General features: G+C 31.5%; 1 protein-coding gene across 3 annotated transcripts; it reads left to right on the top strand.

The window, feature by feature from the left end:
• LOC133829532 (uncharacterized) lies at positions 1–6107 on the top strand. 3 transcript variants are annotated; one of them, XM_062259239.1, is made up of 3 exons: positions 1–78; positions 5078–5202; positions 5619–6107. In XM_062259239.1, the coding sequence occupies exons 2-3, from the start codon at positions 5103–5105 to the stop codon at positions 5843–5845; spliced, it is 327 nt and encodes a 108-aa protein (XP_062115223.1). In that variant the 5' UTR covers positions 1–78; positions 5078–5102; the 3' UTR covers positions 5846–6107. The 3 variants fall into 3 exon arrangements, with proteins under 3 accessions (XP_062115223.1, XP_062115221.1, XP_062115222.1); XM_062259237.1 differs by having other exon boundaries at positions 5–78; positions 5075–5202; XM_062259238.1 differs by having other exon boundaries at positions 5–78; positions 5052–5202.
• The last annotated feature ends 14260 nt before the right edge of the window (positions 6108–20367 follow it).

Below are 20367 nucleotides of genomic sequence, written 5' to 3'. Positions count from 1 at the left end.
AACACTTTTCTTCTCTTCATTCCAAACAAGTAAATCTTCCATTGGGTTCCTCTGGTGGTGATTTCTGTAGTATTACAAGTAAGCTCCTTATAGTTTCTTTACTTGTAGATTTTGGTGTTTTATATTTGTTTTATATATATATGGAAGACTTTTCAATAGTTACTGTCCATAGATGCGTACTAACAATTACATGTTCAATTTATCATTTCGTGTGCTGAATCGTTTTCTTCTTTTTTATTAGAAAAGAAAAAAAAAGAGCCAAAAGAAAAAGGAAAATCTTTGATAGTGAATTAATCAGTATATGGGTAGTCTAGTTTATTTTAAATGATGCTAATAAGAATCAACTTCATCAAATAAAAATATAAATTTTATAATTCAAGTAATTTGAATCCAAAAATTAATTACAAAGTTATTTTTATTCTTTTTCTTTCCTTGATGGAGAAATCGAGAGCTTTGCCTTTTATTGTTTAGATTCAAACAAAAAAAATGAGAGAGATTTTTTTTAGGAAAAAAAACAAGAATTCAATTTAGTGTCATTTTATAATTTTTTTTTAAAATTATTAAAAAAGAGAGAGAAAAAGCATCTAACAAAGTTTATTATATAAAATTTTAGAAATATTTTTCAATATCCTTTTGACACTATTTGAACGAAAAAATATTAATAATTTTAAGATACTGTAATATAAATAACAAATAAATTAAAACTAAATTATAATTTTTACATCTTATCCCAAGATTAAATATTTTTTAAGGGCTCAACGACCAATGGATTGCTTGAAGTTATATAATAGATAACTATAAAAAATATTATTGAATAAATTAAATTATGAGTTATAACTAAGCTAAGAGCATCCCATCAGAAGCTTTAAAATAACATTTTCTTCAAAATTTAAAGAATCAAGGACTAAAAATACTTCCAACAGATGTTTTAAACCCATTCTTCATTTTACATCACCATTGCTCTACATAAAGAACAAAGTTGGGTTTATACATTTTTGGACCATGTGTTTTGAAAAATTATTTTTTGGACCCTATGTTTTGTAAAATAGTTAAAATAGAACCATAAACTCAATTTTGATAAATAAAAAAGTGAATATAACAACACAGTTTTTAAGCAGAATGATTTTTTTTTTGTTCTGAATTGTTAGTTTGGTAAATTATTTGTAATTTTAGTTGAGAAAACATTGACCAAAATTAGGTTTAGGGTTTTATTTTAACCATTTTACAAAACATAAGGTCCAAAAAATAATTTGTCAAAATACAGGGTCCAAACAGATAATGGGAAAAAATACAGGTCCAAAAAGATATAAACCCAACAAAGTTTAAAGCATCTTTAAATATTTTTTTTCAATGTTTTTATACACTTTTTCCTTTTTCTTTCTCCAAATTAATTAATAGTTTATTATTTTTTTATTTTAATTAATAAAATTATTTAAAGATATAATATTAAAATGAAGTAAAGAAAATATAGAAAAATTGTTGAATGATATAATGTAAAAATTTGACATAATTTTTTTTTTTTTTTGAAGAAAAAGAGTTGAGATTCTGCTGTGAGCTAAGAACACCATTAAGTTTTAAAAACTCATTTGGTAATCATTGCATCAAATTTTGCTCGATGTTCCTAAAACAATATCCATCTTATTTATGATGATTTAATTAACATTATTTGAGAATGTTTGTATAAATTATTTGCACATTACAAAGAATGAAATATATATATATATTTATATAAAGCTTTTCAATGGTTACTACCCATAAATATGTACTAATAATGTGACTCGGTATAGCAAGTCACCAATAAATAATATATTTAGAAATACTAATTATATTTAAAAATTGACATGTATCTGAAAAATAAAAAGTTTACAATATTATATTTTCATAATAAATACATGTTTTTCATCCGGTAACCATTCCAAAAATTTGAAAAAGTCAAAATTTATTTTTAGAAATATTAATTAACAATTATAAATATAGACCATTAATTTTAATTTAATGGTTAATATTAAAGTAACCATACACATGAGTAATAACCATTAAAAGTACACCTATATATATATAGTTATTCTGGCTTATTTATTGTCATCAACTAGTTTTCTAAGGCCTTGCTGAATTTAATGTCATTTTTATAGAATTTTTATAAATTTATTAAAAAGTATAGGGTGTGCAGTCACTTTTTTTGGCTGCATCAATGTAATCAGTTTATGTTTTATATGGTTATTTTCGACACTTAATAGTTATTATTATAATTTTTTTATATAACATAATACATTGTAGTCATTTAAAATATATTGTAAATTTTAAAAAAATTATGAATAATTTATAGTACCAAAAACAAGATTCAAACAAGCTGTTGCACATGTGCTTATTATTATTTTCTTTTTGTGGAAGTTTACAAAAATACCTAAGATTTAAAAAAAATACTAACAATATGCAATCCGGAAGAAATTACAAAAATAAGGAAGGACATAATCGTGCATACATATTTTGTTTTCTAAACAAAGTTTACAAATTTGTAATAATACATTTTTTTTGTAACCAAAATATACAAATTTGTAACAATATATTACAATTTTGTAAACAAGATTTACAGATTAAATAGAAAATTGAAATAAGCAGTAATAGAACAGATACAAACTGTTATCATAATTTTTGTAAAATTTCATATTAACAAATTTTCTTAAAAAAAAATTCACAATGCTATATGTGTAATTTTTTTTTTGTATGCGCGTTTAAAATTTAACTATTTTAACCTTATTTTCAACAATGTAAATTATTCTGAATTCCTTGAAAACTTGAGAGATGTCTTAAATGACTATATTGTATTCCGTCATATAAAAAAATAGAATTATAACTATTTAGGCATACAAGACAAAAAGTGGCTGCATTGAGTGCTCCTAATATAAATATATATCTCTTCTATATAATAAATGTATAAATAACATAAATTATTGATTTTAACGGTTTGTTATGTTAACTTTAACAGAATATTCTAAATATTTAACAGAATATACCTTTAAAACTAACTTAAAAATAGATATTTATCAATTATATTAATATAAATTCAAATATTATAAAATATCATTATTATAATAATATTTAATATAAGACTATATATATAATAATTATATTAATAAAAATTCAAATTCAAAAAATGTTATAAAATATCATTATTATAATAATATATAATACACGACTAGATATTTAATAACTATATTAATATAAATTTAAATGTTATAAAATATTATTATGATAATAATATATAATCTTATTTTTTTACTAATTATATTAATATGAATTCAAATTTTATAAAATATTATTATTATAATAATATTTAATACAAAATTAAATATTTAATACTTATATCAATATAAATTTAAATATTATAAAATATTGTTGTAATAATAATATATAATACATAATCTTAATTTTTATTAAAAAAATTATCATTTATGTAAAAAAAGATATCATATTATATATATATATATTAAAATAATAGTAAACAATGTTTTGATTTAATTTTTCATTTAATATATTTATGTTATTTTTTTATATATAATATTGTTTATTTATTTGAAATATTTATACAACAATGATACAAATTTAATAAATTATATAAATAAAACTAAACTAACATATATTACACGTTGCTTGTATTTAATATATATATATACATATATTTATATGAGGTTTCAAAAAAAAATTATTATATAAAATTTTGTGAAAAATTATAAAAAAAATTTCTTCGTAAAAGGCCATGTTCCAAACCAAATCTTAATCATAACAAGAAGAAAAAGAAAAGAAAAGTACAGCATATGATTGTATTAAACAATTAAGTAGTTAGTTATGTTAGTTTTGCTCTGTATATTCGGATATATATATATCTTCTATATAATAGATGTGTAGATAAAGAAATTTTTTTGTTTTAACAGTTTTTTATTTTTTTCTGTTAACTTTATCGGAATATTTTTATATTTAACAGAATATTATTATATTTAACGGTAGTTTGTAAATACTTAAACTTAAATAAATAATTAAAAAAATTAAAATATGATATTTTTGAGATATTTTACTATAGTAATTATTTAAAAATAATAAATAATTAAATAAATTAAAATACGATATTTTTGAGATATTTTAAAATATGATAATTATTTAAAAATAATAAAATTATTCATTTTATAAATTAAATAAAATATAATTAAACTTAAACTCACTTAGAATAATATCATATTAAACATATAATATAATCTACTATCAATTAACAACAAATTACTTTAAAAAAATAGAAAGAAACTTAAATTTAAAATCCACGTATAATATTTAATATTACATTAAACATATAATATATAATCTCTTGTTGTCACTCCCAAATTCAAAAATTAAAATAAACATAAACTTAAACAAAAATAAATAAATTATTTAATTAAAATAGGATATTTATTTAAAATTTATATGACATTAATATAAATTTAATAAAAATAATTAATAAATTTTATAAATAAAACTAAGCAAACATGCATATTGCATGTTGTTTGTATCTAGTATATATATATTTATATATATAAAGGAATTATTCGGCTTCACTTTAAGCCCTATCGATGAGACTCTCAGTGTTCTCGACCTTTAAACAGTTTTCGGCGTAATTTTTTTTTATGACCATGTATATTGTAGCTATTTAGAGCATCAGCGCGATTTTCAGAAAATTTTGAATAATTTACAGTACCGAAAATTTGGTTCAAACATGTTGTTGCATGCGTGATTAATTTTTTTTATGCGCGTGGAAAACAACATGTTTGAATTTAGTTTTCGGTACTGTAAACTATTTAGAATTTTCTGAAAATCGCGCTGATGCTCTAAATAGCTACAATATATACGGTCATGAAAAAAATCGCGCCGAAAACTATTCACGAGTCGAGAACCACTAAAAGCCTTACCGATAGGACTTAAAGTGAAACCTCTATAAAAGAATTGTGTTACATATATATCTCTCTCATTCACTCTTTTGTATTCAAGAAATGGATTTCACCGATTAAATAAAATCATCTCAGTTTTTGTAATATCTTATTATCAGAAGATATACCAAACCTCTAATAACAACAATGGTTCGTCCACGCACAAGACCCTCTGCTAAGGTTCCAGACAATCCGGCCACCGATGCTCCACTGCCTCCGACTGGTTCCTCCAGCAACGGCCTCAATGGTGAGTGTTACTACACATTAAAACAATCACATATTCAATAATAATTAAGTACAAATATATATATATATATTATTTGTGTGTAATGTGGATTATATAATTTTTTTCTCATTCACGTAAATATATGACAATTTTCATATAAGGGCTTTACTTTTAGTCTTATCGGTGGAGCTTTTAGTAGTACAATTTTTTTTTATGAACGTGTATATTGTAGTTATTTAGAGCAACCTGTAAATTTTCATAAAATTTCGAATAATTTACAGTATCGAAAACTAAGTTCAAACATGTTATTTTCCACACGCATAAAAAAAATATTACTCACGCATGCAATAACATATTTTAACCTAGTTTTCGCTACTGTAAACTATTTAGAATTTTCTCAAGAATTGTCGTATATATATATATATATATAACAGTACTAATGGAAGAGAAGATTAAGGGCATAGAAGACAAGATTGAGGGCATAAAATTGAAGATGGATGAGATGGATAAGAAGCTTAATAAGTTGGTGAATCATATGAAAATGAAGGAAGATGTAGCAGATCAACAAGCTAGACTTGGCAGCGAGTTGTGCAAAATAAGGGACCTCAGTGATTCTGATATTTGTCGAGCCATCAAAGCTCTATCCACAGGCATGATTCGCTGAGGATTTTCTATGGTTTGCCTCCTCATTTGAAGAAATCATATATTCAAAGCCTTTCACCAAAGTTGGTCAATCTTAATCAACTTATTGGTGGTCATTATTAATTTTTGACTCATGGATGATATAACTACACATATGTTACCTCTTGACTTCCATGATGGAGGAGACCTTGTTTGCTATGTTATATGTATGTCTTTCAAAGAATAAATTAATTAGATTAAGGGTTATTAATTAAGTCGATTAAGAGAATGACTACTTATTAATAGCCTCGCTCCATAAAGAAGCTAACAAGAACAAAGAAAATGAAGAGTGTTAAGAATGAAAAACTCACAGCTGTGCTCCATAAAGAATCCTTGAGGTTGTTGCATATACATTGTTTCATTGCGAGTCCTGAAAAATTTTATTTTTAATTTTTAAAAAATTAATTGGTAGCCAAAGCTCTCACCGAAGCTCCGACGATGACAGCGGTGCCACTACCCCACGGTGGTGGTTCGGGAAAACGATGACATGGGCTTCGAAGCCCAAAGCTCGAGGAATGTCATGGTGGTGGTGGTTTCTCTTGGAAAGGCCTAGAATGGGTGGATTAGAGCCATGAATTCTCGAATATCCATGGATTTCAGCGAACGTTGATTCCAATTCCGACGACCATTGAGTCTGATCCTTTGGTGGGTTTTGAAGCCTAAAGCACAAAGGATGTAGTGGTGGTGGTCATTTTGCTCGGGGTGGCTCGAGGTGGTCGGAAAATGACCAAAAAGCTTAGGAAACCCACATAGTCGTCGAACTTTGGAGGCTCCGTCGAGAGGGCTAGGGGTGCGTGAGGCTAGCGGCTCACTGGGCTGGGGGTTTCGGGGTCTGAGGAAGACAGTGGGACAGCGGGGGGTGGTCGAAGAGCCGCTGTTCGTTGCTGGGCAGCAAGCTTGCGAGAGAGAGAGAAAGAGAAATGGGAGGAAGAGAGAGAGAATAGGCTGAGTGCTTTTTTTCTTTTCTGATTTAATATATAATAATTTTTAAAAAAAAAAAAAATCATTCAAACTTTTAGGATACACTTAAGTATTTAGGGCTCGCACTGCATGTCCTAAAATAAATTATTTAAGGACTCTCAATGAGTGTCCTTAAAAGTCCATGAACTTTTGTTAAAAAAAAATTCAAACTTTTAGGACATACATCAGTTTTTAGGGCTCACACCGCGTGCCATAAAAGAAATTCTTTAAGGACTCTCAATGAGTGTCCTTAAAAGTCCATGAACTATTTTTAGGGCTCACATCTAGGTGAGTGCCCTAAAAAAGTGTCATAAAAGCTTGTTTTTGTAGTAGTGTGTGAATCAATCTCGATATGCTTGGACCTCGCATAGAAGACTGTATTGCAGCTAAGGAAGCTGCACTTTGATTATCGACCCAAATAATCGGACACTCAGAGAGTGAAACATGTAACTCAATAAAGAGAGACCTTAGCCACTTAATCTCAGCAGCTGCATTTGCCAATGCCCTGAATTCACTTTCTGTGGTACACCGAGCAACCACTTGCTGCTTCTTAGCTGACCATGAAATAAAATTACCTCCAAGGTACATGACATAGCCACCAGTGGACCTCCGATCATCAGGGTAGCTAGCCCAATCTGCATCTGAATAGCCATGAAGACACATCCTTGGAGTTGGCCGAATAAGAAGCCCTTCATGAATAGTGCCTTTCAAGTACCTCAATAGCCATTTACAAGCTTCCCAAAGAACACTAGTTGGACCATGAACAAACTGACTCAATTTATTTATGATGAAGGCAACATCATGTCTAGTGTCAAGCACTGCAGCACCTAAAGTGCTTCAATAAAGTGTGATGTCCTCAAACAGGTTAACTTCTGCTAGAGAAGACTTATGTTTAGAGTTGGTGGGAGTAGGACAACTCTTAGCACCTTCCAAATGAAGCTTAACAATGAGGTCTGTAATATATTTGCTTTGAGACAAATACATGATAACTGAATTTAAAAAAATCTCAACTCCAAGAAACACTACAAGAATTGAACACATTAGCGGCGGGGGACTCCGCCGCTAATAAGGGCAACATCCGCCACTAATGCTTATTAGCGGCGGGGATCCGCTGCTAATTTCCCACGTCAAATTATTTGTCGCTAATAATGATTATTAGCAGTGGACTGATACACCCGCCGCTAATATCATATTATTAGCGGCGGAGCCTGTTGCTAAATACATATGCCAAATTCATTATTATTAGTCGCGGAGTCCGCCGCTAATATTTTTTTTATAATTTATTTGAAATAAATTAATATTTATTAAATTTAATTATTTTTAAAAATAATTCATAATAAAATTTAACAAAATAAGTATTTAATTAATTTAAACATAACTAACATTAAAATTAATGTGAATAGTTTTAATATTTATCAACCTAGCTAATATCGCTATTGTCATTAGAAATAAATACAGTATTAATTCAGTCCAAATACATAAACCACTAACTAAATAAAATCATTAAGATTAATATTGAAATTGTCCTCATCTTCAACATTTTGATTTGGCTGTGAGGACGACGGCTGTGGCTGTGGCTGTGAGGGTGACGGCTGTGGCTGTAACGGTGAAGGAATATAAGGTGGCTGTGATGATCGTCCGAGTGTGAGGTCCACAAACTGATCTCGAGGCTGTGGCTGTGGCTGCGACCCGCCCCCAAACTCACCATATCTCACATATGGTTGCTGCGACGAACCTCCAACCTCCCCATATCTAACATTAGGTAGCGGAGGCTGCATCGATCCTCCTTGAAAATTGGTAAAACTAAAATATAGTGGAGGAGACTAGGAAGAGCGTCCAAAAATGTATTGGTTTTGATACTGAGGAGGTTGTTGCGACGACACATGTGGCAGATATGGTGGATGAGGCTGGTACTGCTGCTATGGCGGATACTGTGAAGGAGGCTGGTACTGCTTCAATCTCCTCAAATAACTCGTCATAATACTGACTCCCACCGGGATCCCTTTCTACTTCCTCAGTTGTCGGTAAAAGGAAGTCTTCCACAACTTGAATCATCTCATCGTCTTCATTCTCATCAACCACCTCATCAGCAACAATTTCTTCCACCTCACCATGAAAAATCCACTTATCATAAGCTTGATGAAAACCACTATCGAATACGTGTGCCCGAACTACATCCAAAGATTCAAATCTATTATTATTGCATCTCACACACGGGCACCTAATTCTTTCATCAGAATCTTTATGTTCCGACGCCATCCTCAAAAAAGCTTGCAGACCATTCCAATATTCTTGACAACCACGATTTCTCAATGTTGTCCAAGTCTTGTCTATCGCCATCTAAAGTGTTATAAGAGTGTGAGTTTTAGTAATGTGAATAGGAATGGATAACAAAGAAGATTTGTTATCATTTTTGAAATCTTATGCAATATTATAATATCTTATGCTATTTTATGATGTTTTATTAGATTATGTTATTTATAAACAAATTAATATTTTTTCCTAAACTAATTTATTATTTATTCATAATTTTTTTAAATTTTATTAAATATAATTATCAATTTCTATATTCATGTAATTTATATTAAACAATGTTATTCAATAAACAAATTAAATTAAATTATTTAATTAGATAATATTATATCAAACTTTTATTATTTAATTAATTAAATTATTAAAAATTAATAAAAAATAAATTATTATTTATATAATTATTTATTCTTAATTTTTTAAACTTTTATTAAATATAATTATCAATTTCTATATTCATGTAATTTATAACTATTAAATATTAAATAAAGTTATTCAATAAACAAATTAAATTAAATTATTTAATTAGATAATATTATATCAAACTTTTATTATTTAATTAATTAAATTATTAAAAATTAATTAAAAAATAAATTATTATTTATTCTTAATTTTTTAAACTTTTATTAAATATAATTATCAATTTCTATATTCATGTAATTTATAACTATTAAATATTAAATAATGTTATTCAATAAACAAATTAAATTAAATTATTTAATTAGATAATATTATATCAAACTTTTATTATTTAATTAGAGACCATTATCACCATTAAAAAAACTATTCCAAATAAACAGAGATTAGAAACACAAAGCCAAAACAGAGAATTGTACACATAATGCAAAAATGACAGATTCATCATTAAAAAATACTAACAAGTAACAATAATTCAGTAACAAAAAACAAAACATAAAATCTAAAATCAAAATACATCAATGACTGTAGTCCAAAATATGGATATCAACATAAATCATAAAAAAATACCTCTGACCCACCAAGCTAATAATCCGAAATTCCTAAAGCCACCAAGTGTAATCCGAAAATGACAGTCAACCAAGACCAATCACAAAAGAGTCACTGCCATATATAAACAATAAAATACTGAAATGGAAAAATGGGTTGCATATATGATATAAAAATAATGGCAAGCATATATGATATAAAAAAGTTAACAACATATATAAATAAATAAAAAGATAGCAGTAGTAGCTCATAGCTATGACCATAAAAAATTGGCAAGCATATATGATATAACAACACAAACTAATTCCCTATTGAAGTTGATTGTGTACGTTATAGCTAGAACCAAATTTAAACAAATATAGCAGTACCCATTTGTGGCTGGCAGAATGATGAGACGGCGCAACTGTGTATGGAGAAATGATGGAAACGACCAAAGAGAGAGAGAGAGAGTGGTTCGACGGGGTTATAGACCAAAAAGAAATGAGAATTGTTGTAATACTACAATAAAAATTGGTTACATATAACACAGAAAATTAAGAAAAAAAACAAAATTAAATAACTACAATAAAAATTGGTTACTTAAACTTGCTGCTTCTCTGACCAGTCTGTGTACCAAAGGGAATGATCATAAGATAAAGAAGGGAATGGTGAGAATGGCAGTCGGAGAAGATGGAGAAGTCGGAGAAGAAGAAAGGAGAACAGACGTGAAGAGGTGGTGCCAATTTGATTTGTATGCATAAGCATTAGCAGCGGGACCTGTCGCTATTAGTTTCTCGTGCCGCCATTAAATATTATTAGTGGCGTCCGCCTTTAATAAAAGGTGATTACCCGCCGCTAATACTATTAGCAGCGGATAGTCCGCCTCTAATACAGGTCATTATCCGCCGCTAATAAATTTTAAAAACTGTTCCCGGGCATTTAATTTGGAACATTAGCGGCGGAGCCTCCACCGCTAATAGTCTTACAGTCCGCCGCTAATGGATTTTTAAATATTTTTTTAAATACTCACTTATTATTAGCGGCGGACCCCCAAGTTCGCCGCTAATAGATTACACAATACAAGCGACTCGGCCCGCCGCTAATACTTACCCCGCTAATAGCCTTTATTCTTATAGTGAAAGTAATGAACTGTCCTAAATCCTTCAATAAGAAAGCACTATTGAGATCATAAATGAGCTTTGTGATTGAGGCAGAATTAGGACTTGTAATAAGTATGCCATCTACGTATACTAGTAGAATAATCAGCCGAGAATCTGAACCATAGATGAACAAGGATGAATCTGACTTGGATGCCTGAAACCCCCACTAAAATAGTGTATTTTTTAGCTTCTCATTCCATGCTCGAGGTGCCTGTTTTAGACCATAAATTGCCTTATGTAATTTACAAACATAAGAAGGTCTTGATTCATCAATGAATCCTTGAGGTTGTTGCATATTCATTGTTTCATTCAAAGTACCATTAAGAAAATCAATTGAAACATCCAGTTGTTTTACCTTCCAATTAGATGATACAACCAAGGTAAGAACAATACGAATTGTTGCTGGTTTAACTACAGGACTAAAGGTATCTTCATGGTCAATACCCGAAGTTTGTAAGTATCCTTTTGCAACCAGCCTAGACTTAAACTTATCCAATGTTCCATCAACTTTAACTCTAAACACCCATTTATTGCCAATTGCATTCACACTTGGCTCATATGGGACAAAAGACCAAGTACCTGTGTTAAGAAGAGCATCATACTCTTGTTTCATATAAGCATACCACTGTGGACTCTGAAGAGCAGCCTTAGTGGACCTCGGTTCAGATGAAAGAAGAGCTTCTAACATGGGATGCTTTGTTGCTGGATAAGCTTTGAGTCTATATGTTAGGATTTTGTAATGACCCACTAATCTAGACTATTTGGACCATTAACGAAACTATACATAAAACTTACATTTTTACGAAAATACCATAATTTTATTGAGTAACTTGTAAAATAAGAGTTACTTACAAATAAATAGAATACTAAGAAGGATATGGGATCCCATTGTCTTTAAAAACAAAACATGATTTAAAATAAAAGACATTACATAAATGGTGCGGAAAAATACATGTAAAAAGACATAAAACAGAAACTACATCCTCGAATCGAATAACGCTCGGCCCCTTGACTCCATTCACCATCGATACACATCCTCTAAGCGTCACGAATCTTTCCGCCTCTAAGCTTATTTTCCTGCACATAAAACAAAAAGGAATGAGCCTAATGCCAAACAAGGAAAATCTAACACATAGTCATAAACATAACTTTATAAGAAACATAAAGACTTAACATAATACATATAACATACACTTATTATAATGGCCATTATTACTTGGGGTCCCATAGACTAAACAAGCATATGCCCATGGGATTAGTGGGATCCTACTAGCTAAGTAGGTCATATGCCCATAACCCATTTGGGGTCTTGTTAGTCATATGGGTCATATGCCCAAGCCTACAAACATACATGCATACATATCATAACACATTTAACAACATAAAACATAAGATAACATAAGCATATAGCATATTGATTCTAACCTATTTTCCTTACCAAAGTTACCGGGATATGTGGACTGAGTTGGGACTTTTGGAACACTCCTAATAACCATAATGAACAAGAGTGAGTTGAAAGAAGAAAAGAGATGAAAAGGAAAATGGGAAGACTAAACCATTTGAGAATCATGCTTACCGAAACTTATGTGCTCAAGAACTTAGATTCCCTAACCAAAATGAAGATTAAGGTTAGAGATTGAGTAGAAGACTATGAGAAAGAAAATAACATAATACAGAAATGAACTAGAGTTTTGGTTACCTCAAAGACTTGAAAGACCAATCTACACCTCAACCGAAATACTATAGAACCTCACTTCCCAAAGTGTTTGATAAGCTTATGATGTCTAAGCTTATGTTTTTCCCAAACCAGGTGTTTATACTTTCACACTCACTTAACACTAACAACTTCTGAACTTAGAGCAAAAGGTGAATAATGGTTGGGTACTAGGTCCTATTTATAGAGTTTGGGAAAGAAAGTATCTTGATTTTACTTGAACAAAAATAATGGCTTTTTAGGTGAAAATCATTTGAATAATCGTTCAGCAGAGGCTGAAGACTCGTTCAAAAGATGCTGGACTTTTGAAGAAGTTTGAATGGCTGAAAGGAAAAGAATTCAAAAGAGTTTGAATTCATGCTGGAGGAGGCGATATATCGCCCCCTGTAGGCGATATATCGCCTGGGCCAGTATGCCCGAGGCGACCGTGCATCGTCTCGTGTTTTCCGTATCTACGTGCTGCGATATATCGCCCCCTATAGCTGCGATATATCGGCATACGCTGAATATTTAAACACGAAATTACACATTTTTAGCTAAGTTTGAATGGAGTAAACAGCCTTGACTAAGCCTTCAACGTATTCAAAGCTGCTGACTGACCCTATAACATTCAAACTTTACTCCTTATTAAATTTAATCCTAAAAAATACTTAATCCTTAATCACCATTCATAACATGTGCTTAAAATCCTATTGGTTGATGTCTAAACCTTATAATATAATAAATATAATCCTTAATATCAGTTACATTAATCAAACCTTAGGTTATACTAAATATTCTTAAACTATAGGTTAAACTTAGAAAATCTATAAGTACTACTATGAGTGTCCAAATAATTCCCGGTCTGAACCAAAAATCCACAGTAACAAAGATAATACTAACCATACTATAATACTACTGAACAATTAGCTAAGTAAAGTTCTTGGACTCTACAGATTTGTGCCCTAAAAACATGTAAATACATTTTATTGATTTAAATAAAAGAATAATTTTATTATATTTGAATGTAATAATTATTATTTGAATAATTTATATGAATATTAAGAAAATTTCATATTCATTTATGAGGATATGATCTTGTAATGACCCAACTAACTTAAAGACCTCGGACTATTAAAACTACTAAGACATAGCTATTATTTTTGAATACATACATAAAATAATAGAACTTTATTAGAAAATCTAAAATACCGGATCTCATTGTTATTATATAAAATCATAAAGAAAACAAAACATTTAATTAATTGTTCAAATACTAAATGCGGAAAAACATAAATACATAATTGAAAAAACTTGAAACAAAATGTCATCATCAATCTTTCCCATCAGTCCATTCATTCAGTTCTCGCCCAATACACATGCCAAAGCTGCCATGAATCCGTCCCGCTTTCCATGCTCATTTTCCTGCACCATCTAAAATAAAAAGGAATGAACCTAATGCCCAGCAAGGAAAATCTACTAAAACATAACATAAAACATAAGACTAAAACATAAATCATAAAACGTATAATGTAAAAACGTAAATCATAAAACATATGACTACAATATTAATGACCATTAACTCATTACCGTAGTATGTGATAGAAACCATCTAGGCCCTCTTGATACTATTCGAGTATATTTAAACACAATATAGTATATGATAAACCATCTAGGTCCTCTTGCTACTATTCGAGGTAGGTTAAATCATAACTATAGTCTACAATAATGATAAAAATCTTGGGATTTGCTTATTTGCTATCTAAGCAACTATATCTCCCAAGTGACTACAACATAAAACATATACATATATATACATACATACACATAGCATATAAACATAATCATAACACATAAAATCTAACCTATTTTCCTTACAAAAAACTAGGATATTGGAGACAAGAGCGGGATTGAAAACTCCTAAAACCAAACAGTAAGATCCATAAGTTTTCTAAAGAAATGGAGATGAAAAGAAGATTGATGGACCCAAAACAGGTATGTTTTAAATATTTATACTCGCAAGCGCACGAATCGTATTTATAGAATAGTGTTTGTGTAAGCATGAGGTCGAACCCAAAGGAGTTGTCTAAAATCGAAAAGAAAACTATTTTAAACCAAAATTAATAAATTCTAACCTAGCCCCAAAGATTGATGAGATTTTTGTATAATGAAAATAAAAGAAAAGATAGTAATAAAGAAATTAAAGACAATATATAAAAATAAATTGAAAGTAGAAATCAAGATAGTAAAAGAAAGGTTATTAAGAAAATAGAATCCACAAAATATAAGTTCAATAATATTTAAAAGTACATTGATTCCCAAGTTTTAGTGATAGTTAAGATAAATCAAACTATCATTTTCTATATAGATTTGTAATTTTAAGCATTAATTACTTCTAAAAAGATAGGATTTTTCTTCACTTTTCAAAATTATAATTTCAAAGCATTTAGTGTAAATCAATCTAATGAAATAACAAATAAATCAATGAACATTATTTATAAGGCAAAACATAATATTTTTGTTCTAAGCATGGATGTGTACAATTTAATGACACATCTTACACAAAGAATATTATGTTTTTGCACTAATGAAGAACAAAGTGTAAATATGTGTTAACAATCCAAAATACATGATATTTAGGATGAAAGAAGATATTTGAAGAAGAAAATTCCATAAACTTTGTTGCACAAAATGGGAAATCAACATACAAAATAAACACTATCTAGTTACATATTGTTTCATCATCACCTTAATAATCTTAAAAAGATTAGAAACTCATAACTAGAATAAAAAATACAAACAAAAAATTACAAACATAGATAGAAAAATTTGGAGGAAAACCCCCAAATTGTTCCTCTAAAAATACATAGAAAATTAATCAAAAAAAAAAAGAAGATGAAGAGAATAGAGAGGTTTGAAAGTGTAGAAACTTTGTGTAGTGTGGTAACCTCCTCTCCAAAATGCACACCAAATCCCTTATTTATAGCCAAAAAATGAGTATTAAAATAATCAATTTAAATTAATTCAATTGATTAAATTAATTATAATACGGCAAATATGGGTAAATTATAGGGTGTAATGATGATGTTTGGGTAAAATATGTAAAAAGTAGGGTAAAAATGTTGGCATTTTTTTTACAAAGGGGACAATATGTACATTGGGATGTTGGGCTCAAGAAAAAATGGTAAGGCAGCTTTGTGGCAGGCTTAGGGGTTGCTGAATGGGCTTGGGCTTGGCTGGTGAAGGAGCAGGCGGCCCAAGAGGAGATGCTGGATTCGGCTGGAGGCAGGGAGGCGTTGGGTGCTTCGGCTGGGAGAGCTTCAGGAGGCATTTGGCAGGTGGGTTGTGAAGCTGCTGGAAGTTGAAGAAGAAGCGGCTGGGAAGGAGCTGCTGATAGCTGCTGGGCGTGGATGGAGCTGCTGGAGGCTGGTTCCAGGCGTGTGGGCTTTGGCTGGAAAGCTTGGGCCATAGAGAAAAATGCCAACTTTCCTTGCTTTTCCTTAAAATGCCACACTTTTTCTTCATTTTTCAAACACCAATAATACAACAAACTCCCTACAAAATAAACATAAATTAAATCATAATCAAATATTTTCAATTATAAACTAAATCATATTAATTCATTAAAAATATTAATTAAAACTTAATTTAATTTAACATTTAGTTTCAATAGAACAACATTTTTTTACCCCAAACTAAACAACAATAATTTAAATAATTAGCTACAATATTTTACAACAAAATAACTATAAAAACATACAAAAATCTATAAAATTAAAATAAGCCTAATAAATTCAAAATTACTTAAAAACTTAATAAATTACTTAAAAACTCAAGAATTAAGCAACAATTAGCACATAAAAGGGGTAAAATAACTCTATTTTGTAGAGTTATCAAAGATCTAAACCATCAAGATAGAAACTTACCGAAAACCTTAAGTTTCAAGTAACTTAAACACCTAACCAAAAGTCATTATAACAAGTTAGGGTTTTGAAGAAAATGAAAAGAATAAGAGGAATTAATAATAAACTAAATCGAGGATAAATGATACCTTGGATAGATTAGAAATTTGATCTACACCTCAATACCGAAATATCACTCTATCTTACTTTCCAAGTGTTTAGAAAAACTTAGATTGGAAAGTTTTTAATCCCAAAACCCTAGCGTTTCTCTCAAGAATGAATTTAGCAGCTTGAAGGCTCTAAACAATGTTTGAATGATGATGAAAAAGGCTAAGTTAAAGGTCCTATTTATAGAGTTTAAGGAGTGAAACTAACCCCTTTTAAAATGGATAAATAAATGAATAATAATTGAATAAATTTAAATTTTCTGTTCAACAGATACCCAGAACTCGGTCAAAAACGTTCAAGAGTAAGTCCAAGTTGTTGAGGGTTGTTTCTAGCTCGGATTCCACAGAAATTTCAAATATGCCAAAGGAAGCCGATATATCGCCCCTTATAGGAAATATATCGCATGTCCCTATATCCTGAGCCTCTGTGGTTTCATTCGTGCGAAGTCGATGTGTTTTCCATTGAACATACATCAGATTGAGATCACTAGTAACAAGGGTCATCAGAGGAGAAACATTGCTAAAAAGAATGTCCTCAAGATCATGTCCAATGACTGTGGGAACAACTTGGGATTTCCAGGCAAGAAGGTTAACTCGATCAAGCTTGAGCGTAAGAGAAGATGTCAAAGAACTTGAAAAGGACTCCACATCGGAAGAGTCATAGAAGTTATAGCAAATGTCGGAATCGCCGGCGAAGTAGTGGAGCAGTGGGCTGTGTCTATGTCAGAGCAGTTGGCTGAGTAGACATCGGAGAACCAACATTAAGTACTTTAAGAACGGAAGAAGGAGAATTGTTTGCAGAAGACTCCATGGGAAACGGTAGTCAATGGCTCGTGATACCATAAAGAAGCTAACAAGAACAAAGAAAATGAAGAGTGTTTGCAATGAGAAACTCATAGTTCTATTGCATAAAAGCTTTGCAATCTTTTGATGGAGAACCTTTATTTATAGCAGAAAGAATTACATCTAAGTAGTTGTTAATACAACCAACCAAACTTAATACAGTTGTAATAGAAAAATGACAAGCCTAACAAACTTTTCTAACTAACATAAAAATATCACTCCTTGGAGAATATTACATGTTACTTGATTGGCATATAATAAAACTTGCACTATATTTATATACATTAATGGGAATGTACTTATTTATACAATGTATTTTAACATAATGCCTTAGTAGCGTTTGCTATCTATTTTAACATAATGTCTTAATTTTCAGTTTGATTTCTTGTCGAATGAACGTTTGATTTCAAATCGTACAATATTTTCACATGTATTATACTAGATACAAAATCAACTTGCAATGCACATTTATTTAGTTTTATTTATAAATTTATTAATTATTTTTAGTAAATTTATATCATTGTCATATAAATTTCAAATAAATAAATAATATTATATATAAAAGAATCACATAAACATATCAAATGAAAAATTAAACTAAAATATTATATATGATTTTTTAAATATATATTGTTATCCAAAAAACAGGCATGAATGACATGACAAACGTTTAATACACGTGGCTGACATCTGGCAGGAGTCTTGTTCGACCATCGACCAGAGAGATGTCTATGGAGCAACACTCAATCTTTATATACGACCAGCCTGGTCGTATACTCGCTATATTTGGAGAAAATCTTATGCAGTTATAATCATATCCGAAATTATCTCCCATGATTTCCTGAATATCCGATTATTTAGGAAAGAATATCTGTAACAAATTAATGTAATCTTCCTTGAGCCTATAAATAGAGAAAGATAGCTCAAGGAAGGGACTTTTGGCTTTCTAATTATCAGAGATTAGAGTTTTACAAGTGTATTAGAGCTATCACATTCGATATATTGTTTTGTTCTTCAGAGTTGGCCAAAATCAGGGTCAACATTCTGGTGCTTTCATTGAGAGGTTGATATAATATTGTTGAAATATCAATGGAGAAAACTACCAAGAAGACTGGACAGGCGGCTAGCGCTGCACCATCTCAATTGCCTCCTCCTCCTCCAAACGTGACCGAAGATGAGCCACATTTGGAGTTTGATGAGGAAGAATTGGACTCCGAGATGCTGAGGAATACTCTAGGGGTATTGCAGGACAAACTGGCCAATCTGAGGGCCTGTCAAGAAAATGCTGCTGAAATCATGGCGCGGTAGCAACAAGAGATTGAGAGACAGCATCTGGAGTTGAGCGAAAGGCAGACGGAGATGGACCGTCGCCAGAGGGAGGCCATGGCAGCCCTCGAAGCAGCCTTACAGTTGGCTAGGAGTCAGGCTGCACCTGCGTCACAGCCTGATCAACCTACAAATGGGCCACCCCAAAGGGGTCCCAATCCTAGCCCGCCTATCCAGCCCTCGAGCCCACAAAGGTCCGACCAGCCAACAATGCCTCAGGATGATCTCCCACCAAGGGATCCTAAAGCACAGCGTCCATCCCAGACTAGTCGCGGAAATCCCCCGCGGTCAAGGCAGAATAGGGTCGGGTAGCAGCCCCGCAGTCCTAGACGCCATAGGGGCGAAGAGCCGAACCCACCGAGCAGATGGCAGCGTCCTTCTGGAAACAGAACGAACTCGGAGACAAGCACTGCGGTCCGGGGCCTCCCACGGCATGATGATGCACGGGGACCTACCGACCAGCGCAGGCCACCCTCTAACGCTCGGGAGGTTCCGACCCGGGAAGGCAACCGAGGGAACAGTCGATCCCATCATAGCCAATCAACATTCAGAGATGGCCACGATTATAACGAGGCCGACTCAGGCAGAGGAAACACCGATCAGAGGAATGAAGAAAGAGGTGGGGGCAGAAGCCCACCACCTAGGGATGACCAACCCGAAAGACGTGACGCTGGGGGGCAGCCCAGACATAATAACGTCTTTAACCGGCTCGGAGCTAGCGAGCAGCAGAGAAGAGATGAGGATTTAAGAGATGTACTCAACGATCGCAGGGAACGACACGATGAGTACATTCCCCCAGCAGCAGCAGAGGCCCCGGAGATTCTTAGCGCCATGCAAGCCCATATAGATGCCCTCAACCAGGAAGTGCAACAGCTGGTCGGGGGAAGAACGTCTTATATCGATCACGATAAGAGGAAAGGGCACTCCTTTCGTTCAAAGGATAGCTATGGCAGAAACTCCTAGCAAGTTTAAGATGCCTACGCTTCCAAACTTTGACGGGTATGGTGACCCAGTATCTCACGTCAGCAAATTTGAGATACAAATGGACATTTAGAAAGTGTCCGAAGACGCTCGGTGCAGGATCTTCCCTGCAACACTTTCTGATGCTGCACAGGAGTGGTTTTTCAAATTCCCTCCTGCAAGTATAGTTTCATGGGAGATGTTCGTAAAAGAATTTTATGGACAATTCTATGCGGGTC

Source organism: Humulus lupulus, chromosome 4 (genome assembly GCF_963169125.1).
Source record: "Humulus lupulus chromosome 4, drHumLupu1.1, whole genome shotgun sequence".
Classification (NCBI taxonomy): Eukaryota; Viridiplantae; Streptophyta; class Magnoliopsida; order Rosales; family Cannabaceae; genus Humulus; species Humulus lupulus.
Note: the sequence above shows the minus strand (reverse complement) of the source record. Positions and strands in the feature narration are given on the sequence as shown.